Source organism: Cornus florida, unplaced genomic scaffold (assembly GCF_030987335.1).
Source record: "Cornus florida cultivar Cherokee Brave unplaced genomic scaffold, ASM3098733v1 CherokeeBrave_3.0.0_Hap2_Chr09, whole genome shotgun sequence".
NCBI lineage: Eukaryota > Viridiplantae > Streptophyta > Magnoliopsida > Cornales > Cornaceae > Cornus > Cornus florida.
This window is the reverse complement of record NW_026775579.1, coordinates 83,857,807-83,866,863: the sequence shown is the minus strand read 5'-3', so window position 1 is coordinate 83,866,863 and position 9,057 is coordinate 83,857,807. Positions and strand designations below refer to the sequence as shown.

Genomic DNA, 9,057 nt, shown 5'->3' with positions numbered 1-9,057 from the left:
TTAAAAAGACAAAAAATTATATATATATAAAGAAAAAAAAGTAAAGAAAAGAAAAAAATTCTCAAGTTTTGTTGTATAAAAGATTCTCACACTATGGAGATACATATATATGTAAAGCCAAAAGAACCCAGGAGGCAGCATTAGAACTCAATACTGAAAGGCATCTCTTTAGTTAGTGCTCTTCTTCCATGAGGACAAGGGTGGGGTGTCTGAATTCTCCCAAGTTCCTAAAATGCTGTCATTTCTGTCACCCTTAACAGCATCAGCAAAAGCATAAGATTCAAGTTCAGCCATCTCTTCCGGTGTCAGCTTTATCGACAAAGCTCCTATGTTCTGGTCCAGATTCTCAATCCTGGTGGTGCCCGGTATGGGACAAACGTCGTTCCCTTTGTGATGAACCCACGCCAAAGCTAGCTGTGATGGGGTGCATCCCTTCCTTGTTGCCATTTCGTTAACCCTCTCGAATATGTTTTTATTGTGCTCCAAATTCTCATATCGGAATCGTGGTAGATTCTACAAAAGTGGATTTATAGAGTATTATCAAATATTGGAAATGATCACATAAACACAATTACTCTATCATAAGTCAACACGCTTAATTTAAAATAATTCAGAAACAAAATTTATATGATTTCTAGTCATGATCAAAGTGTTTATGCAGCTATAATAATGTCGATATAAATGTCAATACTTAATGATGTTGAAGCATATGCAAATATGAATAATATGTGAGCTAGCTTTGTGAATAAACCAGCATTATCCATAGAAGGGACCTCACAAATAAAGTGTTGTAGTAATCTTCTTTATTTAGAATGTTGGCTACCAAGTGAAACTCATTAAGGTGAGACCAGGCTAGGAAAGCTTTGTTAGTTCCAAAAGATTGGTCACTTAATGATTTACAAGTAAAACTAAAGAACAATGAACAATGATGACATTAGGCCAAAAATTTATCCCTAATGCTACTCTTATCACATTCTTTTATTAGTCCTTGTAAAATTCATACACCCACATGCTCCTATGGGGACTCGACATCCTATTTAGAAGGTGAGAAAGTATAACTGGGTTATAGCCCTTGGTGGTACTCCGTCACATTTTAAGACTAATCAATAATGCCTAGTTTATAAGAGCACAAACCTTTCTATAGTCACGTGAAGACAAGTTTTCAACCATCTTGGGACCTGAAGTGAAGAATCCCCGACCTAGAGGACTGTATGCCACAATCCCAATGCCGAGTTCTCTGAATAAGCATAACAATGACGAAATTAGAATAATGGATTAATTGCTTACTACTCCGTAAACATATTACATGGTACAATAGATGCATTACTAACCTGCAAGTAGGAACAATACCTTCTTCCGCATCTCTTGTCCACAAGGACCACTCTAACTGTACAGCAGTTATGGGATGAACAGCATGTGCCCTTCTAATTGTTGAAGCAGAGGCCTCAGATAGACCTATATATTTTATTTTGCCCTCTTCAACTAGTTTCTTGAGTTCTCCCATCTAGCAATATTAAATAAGCATGCCCAAAGAACATCAAAATTCATGGCATTGCTCACTTCTTATTCACACTGTTTAATTGACCTACTTTGTTAGCTTGAATATCATTATTCCAATAAAGGGCTGGTCCAATGCACGAGACTTCTGTCATTGCGAAAACTAGAGAGTCAGATATACACACGTAGGCATGCTGAAAGATTGTTTTGCGTTTCGATTGTCACATTGGAGAAACCTTACAATACTTGAGTAAATACATATCTCACCATCCAGCCACTTATGGTAACCCATGCATTTTAAGCAACAAAGTGTTACTTTATAATGAAATAAAAAGTGCGTATTTAAATTCGACATGAAAGTGAAGACAAGAAAGTAGTAGTTTGATTCAATATTAGAGAGAGAGAAGTGGAAGTGATTGGTCACGTACCGTGACTTCAACAGGGACGCTAGTGTCGATGCGATGTTGGTAATAAAGATCAATGCAATCAACATCAAGCCGCTTCAGGCTGGCCTCGCAGCAAGCTCGCACGTAAGCTGGATCGCCACATATGTCTAACTTGCCATTTGCAAGGCTAATGCCAAACTTGGAAGCCAACTCTACTCTCTCTCTCATCCCTCCCTTCAGAGCCTGTACCATATATATATATATCAAACGTCATAAGATTCCAACAACTACCTTATAGAGGGCATTGATGTGGGTACCTTATAAATATCAGTGATAGAGAGTCCAATAGCCTGACAATTCCGATTGGTTTGATATAAGTGGGAGACGAGAGCCTCATCACTCACTCACCACACTCACTCTAAGAAAGTTCAAATTAAAATAATTTGACACAATATATTATTAAATCGTATTATATTAGAAATGTTTGATTTTAAAGTTCAGAACTTATATGGGGTATTTGTTTGGAAAGAAAATTATATCAACAGATCATGAATACATTTTCAAAGTAGTGAATATGTATATCCCCAATTATCCAATAAATTATTGGGCTATGTATAGTAATTTCCAAGTAATGTCAATATTCACAATTGAATTTCATAGACTAAAAATCCCACAAAACAAAAATATAAACTACCAGAGGTGCAATTTGAATTGATTGAATATAAAAACTCATGGTCCAAATTCAAACCTAACAAAACTTTAGTCAGATTACTGAAATTATTGGACAGACTTTGAGTTAATGTTGATTGATTGAAGTGGCTAGGGTTTGAAGGTACCTTGCCGAGAAGGATTTCATTGGCAAAGGGGCCGTACATGTCGGAGGTGTCGAGGAAGGTGACACCGGCGTTGATGGCGTGGTGGATGAGAGCGATCATGTCTTCCTCTGGCTTTGGAGTGCCGTAGGGCCCAGCAGACATGCCCATGCACCCCAGTCCCTGCGCTGATACATTCAGACCTTGCGAACCCAAATTTATCCTTCTCACACTACTTGCCATTTCTCTCTCTAGCTTCTTAATTTGCTGAGAGTTGCAGTGGAATGGGAGTATATATATATATATATATATATATATATAGGTTAAATTGCACAAACTCCCTGAACTATCTCTATCAAGAAACACCCCCTGATCTACTAATTATACACTTAACTCCCTACACTATTCTAAATTTTGCAAATAACTCCACGTGGATACTTTTCCGTACGGCAAAATGGAGGAAGCAAGTCACGTGACCAATATGATTTTTTAAAAGGACATTTCTGCCCTTTGGGATTGCAAAAAGGCATTTTATGCCCTTTTGTGCCACTCTTTCTAAGCCAGTTTTTTTCTTACGAAATCCCAACAAAATGAACCCACAATACCTATTTGATGAAATCCCCATTTTCTTATGCACTTTTATGAATCATCTCTCGGTTAGTCGTTGCTAATTTTTGTGATTTTAGAAGAGAGAACACGCATATGAGATTATTGACTAGTTACGATTGAGAGGGTTAAGACTTAGGCTAGGTTAAGAGATTAATGGATGAAATGGGGAATCACACTTCTACAAAGAATTGAATAAAGATCACTAATCTTTTAAAACTCACTTCAACGTTATTTACACTAGATTTATCTGAGTTGACGTGTAAAGGACGAGATAGAGTGAGGAGTAGTTAATTTTTTGTGCACTTTGAGATTATATCAATCTTTATTAGCAACTCATGACATAGCTTTATTAATGGGTAAAACAATAATTTCATTTCTCCGTTAACAACTATTCGTTGCAATCAGATAAAATGTGTATTTTCATTAGTTCACAGGGTCAGTTTGTAATTTAGAAAGTTAGTTACAAACTGGTCAAATTCCGGGAGTTTTATGTAATTTACCAATTAGAAATTAATCAACCTAGAACACCAGACGGTGGCAGAATTCCTCGACCACCGAGGTGGATTAATGTGATGGCATGATATTCAGATATTTCACTTGGTCAGAAAGTGTGGGAACTCAAAAGTCAATAGTGTACTAGAAGCTAACGTAAAGTCCATATTCTGCGAAAAGTCATACAATTATCTTTGAAGAATGGTGCTTATATCACATTCTCTCTCTCTCTCTCTCTATATGTGTGTGTGTATATATATATATATATATTCTGTATATGATCAGATCATATGCACTCTGAATGTCGCATTAGTATGAGGATGGTCTGGAATAATTAGCACTCTCTTAAGGAGGAAGCAGCTAGATCAAAATTACCAGTGAGAATTCTATTAACCCAAATAATTAGCACTCTTTTAATATTTATGAAAATAATAATAATAATAATAATATCACTCTTTTAGCTAGGGTTATTTATTTATTTATTTTTGTATGTGCGCGTGCAAGAAAAAATTTATTATTTTTTCTCCCCGGAGCATAAATCGATATATATAAAACTCATTAAACCGGCCAGAAGCCCAAATGCAAGAGAAAAATAGTCCACGAAGACTAAAGAAACATTGTAAACCAAGCCCAGGCTCATGTAAGTTTTCTTGCCTTGATGTGTAGTTTAGAAATTAGATATTATTAAAACTTATTGCAAACCACGGGCTCATTGTTGTCGCATTTACAAATATGGGGTTATTTCCAACAACAACAATCAAGCTTTATTTCCAACTACTTCAGTGAAATAAGTATAACATTATACATAAATATGAGTATATGCAAGTACTGATGTACACGCATGCATATATACATATATGGAAAATACGGTACCGTTTCTGAACACAGTGAAATGAAGGAACCTAACGAGTTTTAGAACACCAGAAAATTGCAACACCACGAGTCCTGAAGAAACTATAGGAGGCAGAGGTGTATGTTTTATTCGGCTTTCCACGAGGACAGTGGGGGAGTGTTTGATTCCCTCCAAGTGAGTGACATGTCCCCGTATCTGTCACCTTTAACAGCATCAGCTGAAGCAATGGCTTCAAGTTCGGCCATTTCTTCTTTTGTTAGCTTCATGGATAAAGCACCAATGTTTCGGTTAAAGTTTTCAATCTTGGTGGTGCCAGGTATGGGGCACACATCATTTCCTTGGTGTAGGACCCACGCCAACGCGAGCTGTGATGGGGTGCACCCCTTCCTTGCTGCCATGGCATTTACTTGCTCAAACAAGTTCTTATTATGCTTCACATTCTCAGGATGGAACTTCGGCAGAGCCTGCAAAAGATGAAACAGTAAATACTTCAATGTTTAAGAACCTACTTAACTCTTTAGGGTTATTGTCCCATTCCTTAACATGTAGGCACCACATTAGCATGTCAAACCGGCATTATATGTACAAATTCAATACCAACACCGATCGTGTAAATATGATTTCAAGTGAACATAGAGATCAACATATTCTCAGTAAACAAAATTTGGTTCCTGATCATGACTCAACACTAAACTCTGTTTTTAAAGTATTAAGAGAAGAGAAATTAGATGTTAATTACATGGATAAAAACAACACGAAGAAAGGAATGCAATCCAGTGTTTGTTAACAACAACACTAACCTTGCGTATGTCATTACTAGAAAACTCCTCAATCATCTTGGGACCTGAAGACAGGAATCCTTGTCCCAGAGGACTGTATGCAACTATTCCAATGCCGAGTTCTCTGAACAATTATGGTGGACAAAATTAGAACTTAAATTGTCTATTATATCTTAATAGCCCTGCTAATGGTATTCGTACCTGCAAGTAGGAATAATTTCTTCCTCTGCATCTCTTGCCCATAACGACCACTCCAACTGTACGGCTGTTATCGGATGAACAGCATGTGCCCTTCTGATTGTTGAAGCAGAGGCCTCGGATAAACCTACATATTTGATTTTACCCTCTTCAACCAATTTCTTGAGTTCTCCCATCTGGCATAAAACACGAGTACATAACATAAAATGGATTAGGGAATGCTAGACACTCGTTCAAAAAGGATGCAAACAAGGAAACAAATACGGAAACATTCAAATCCTGATTTAAATGATATATAGGGGAGGAGACCTGGACACAAAGATCGTCATACCATACGAAATCATATCCTTAGTGTGATCATGCAACTTCAAAAAGAACACCACAATATACTTAACTACTTCCTTAATTATGAATTATATTCATAAGTAAAATGCAAGTACATGGACAGGAGAAGATAACCAGAAAAAAACTTGGACCTTATTAATGTCAACTCATGATTCACCAATCACTGATCTTAGTCATGATAACTTATTATAGAGACTTGCAATGCAGATATATGCAGTTTAACAAAACACAGATTAGTGAAATCTTTATACACGTGAACCACAAATAAATATTTCTATTTTAATTAGTTGGCCAATGTATTCCAATTTGAAGATCGAGCATGACCCTGAATTCACAGAGAGTAAAGTTCTCAATGGCGAAATATAAGACTGATAGATTAAAGATGATAAACTTCACTCTATTTGTTTCGAAATGATTTGATATATATTCTTCCCATTTCTTGTGTTGTGATCAACATATTTTAAACAATTGCATTCTTGGCTGACATTTATCAAACAGGGCGTGGACACATAGAAAACAGACAATTTGTTAACTTTCATTTCCATATCTTCAAATTCTTATATATCAATCAATAAGCACGAATGACAAAAATGAAATATGATCAATCTTTATCATAAATATTCATAATAAAACTAAACAGAAATCGAACTATTATATATATACCGTGAGTTCGATAGGGATGGTAGTGTCGACGCGATGCTGGTAATAGAGATCGATGTAATCGATGTCAAGCCGCTTCAAGCTAGCCTCGCAGGCGGCCCGGACATACGCCGGATCACCGCGGATTTGAAAATTGCCGTCAGAAGTGACGACACCTCCGAACTTGGTGGCTATTTGAACTCTCTCTCTAAACCCTCCCTTGAGAGCCTGATCATAAATTAATTTCATCATCCATCAATTAACAATAAAAGTGAATATATATATATGTATATATATATATGTATGTATACCTTGGCGATGAGGATTTCGTTGGTGAAAGGGCCGTAGACGTCGGAGGTGTCAAGGAAGGTGACACCGGATTCAATGGCGTGGTGGATGAGGGCGATCATGTCGGAATCGGGCTTGGGAGGGCCGTAGAAGGTGGACATGCCCATGCAGCCAAGTCCTTGTGCTGATACTTCTAAACCTTGTGAACCTAACTTCATCCTTCTCACATTCGCCATTAAGTTCCTGTATATACACTTCTCTCTCTATATATATATATCTCTATATGTATATCAATTATATAGTTGCTACAGAACAAGTGCTAACAATGTTTCCTGTATAAATTATATGTATGTATTTATAGAGTGACATTGTGACTCACGGGAGGCAACCATCAAGTTTATGATGCTTGGCGGCCCTTTTTTTTCAATGTTGGTGGCTTACTTGTTTGAGAGGAAATTAGCCTCCATCCCAAAGTCTTTTAGACTAGCTGTAAGATGGGAACACTGACAAACAAGCCCAAAAGGCAAACAAGAAGTTTCAGCACTTTCTTGAATAGTCTCATCTTAGGAAGATTATTTACACCAACCAATCACACTGTTTTGTTGAGGGACCAATGGCGGACTGCTTATGTAATTACTTCTGTTCCATTCCCGAGCCCCTATCCTTTGAGATTAGGACACGATACAATATGTATATGTAAATATATTAAATTTTTAAAAAATAATACACTACACTTAATACGTCAAATTTTTTAAAAATATGACACTAGTATGCATAGACACTGTAACATAAAAATATAAATATTTATTTTTTTATACCTGAAATTTACCTATTAAAAATTTATCAACCTTGACGTGGCAGAATTCCTCGTCCGCCTATTAATGTGATGCCACGATATTTCACTTGGTCAGAAAAATGTGGGAGCTCAAAAGTCTATATTCTTCTAGAAGCTAACGTAATGGCCTACGTGCTAGTTGTGCAAAAGCATTTCAAATAAGCAATGTTTGTCGAGTCAATCCAAATAATAAATTAAGTTCTTATTTAATTAAATGTGATAAATAACACAATATAATTATCACTTAAAAAATAAATACCATTTTATCACTTGAACACTTAAATTTCAAAATAGATTTTAAAAAAATATCCGTTTATAATGGGAACTTAAAATTTAATATATAGAATTTTGGTGCTTAATTTTTTATTTTATCAAAACACCACTATAATATGACTTTTCTTTGAAGAATGGTGCTTAGATCACATTCTATTTCTATATGTATATATATATATATATTCTGTGTATGATGAGATCATATGCACTCTAAATGTCACATTAGTGTGAGGATGGTCTGGAATAATTAGCACTCCCTCAAGGAAGAAGCAACTAGATCAAAATTACTAGTGAGAATTCTGTTAACCCAAATAATTAGCACACTTTTTAATATTTATCAAAACAATAATAATAATAATAATAATAATAATAATATCACTCTTTTAACAATTTTTTTTTTTTTTGTATGTGCGCGTGCAAGAAAAAATTTAATATTTTTTTGGATAAAATGCAAGAAACCCCTCTGGACTATGAAAAAATCTGCAACTTACCCCCTGAATTTTTAAAAATGCAAGAAACTCCCAAGACTATGCAAAATTGTTGCAGATCACTCCATCCATTCAACGTCCGGTGATATAGGACCGTTAAAATTGGTTTCTTAAATTTAAATGACCATACTGCCGATAGAAACATGAAAAGACAATAATATCCTTAATTTTAGAACATCGACCAATCAAGCCTTTATCAAAATTTCCCCAAATCCACAACTCTGATTCTCTAAGGCCTCGTTTGGATTGAGGGATTTGGAGGGTTTTGGAGAGAAAAGAAAGGGAAGGATAGGGATATGTGTGTTTGGATGGAGGGTTTTGGAGAGAAAAGAAAGGATTGGGAAGGATTTGGAGGGATAGCCTATCCCTCCAAATCTCTCCTAAACAGTAAAACCAAATCCCTCCAAAATTGACAAGATTTGGAGGGATTTGGAGAGAAAGGGAGCTAATGACCTTTGGAGCCCATCCGGAAAAGTCGCCGGAAGTTGCAAAGATCATCGGAAAATTCGTCGAAAGTTGCAGAGACTGTCGGAAACTCGCCGGAAGTTGCAGAAATCGTCGGA

General features: G+C 36.1%; 2 protein-coding genes across 2 annotated transcripts; both read right to left on the bottom strand.

The window, feature by feature from the left end:
* On the bottom strand, nt 1-2,964 carry LOC132274750 (probable aldo-keto reductase 5). Its single transcript, XM_059776084.1, has 5 exons — nt 2,720-2,964; nt 1,926-2,126; nt 1,332-1,504; nt 1,135-1,237; nt 1-513 (listed from the first exon to the last, which is right to left on the bottom strand). Exons 1-5 carry the CDS (start codon nt 2,936-2,938, stop codon nt 169-171), a joined length of 1,041 nt encoding a protein of 346 aa, XP_059632067.1. The 5' UTR covers nt 2,939-2,964; the 3' UTR covers nt 1-168.
* A 1,495-nt stretch (nt 2,965-4,459) lies between these two features.
* LOC132274748 (probable aldo-keto reductase 2) lies at nt 4,460-7,987 on the bottom strand. The gene is made up of 5 exons (XM_059776082.1): nt 6,922-7,987; nt 6,635-6,838; nt 5,630-5,802; nt 5,450-5,552; nt 4,460-5,113 (listed from the first exon to the last, which is right to left on the bottom strand). Exons 1-5 carry the CDS (start codon nt 7,132-7,134, stop codon nt 4,775-4,777), a joined length of 1,032 nt encoding a protein of 343 aa, XP_059632065.1. The 5' UTR covers nt 7,135-7,987; the 3' UTR covers nt 4,460-4,774.
* Nucleotides 7,988-9,057: the final 1,070 nt, after the last annotated feature.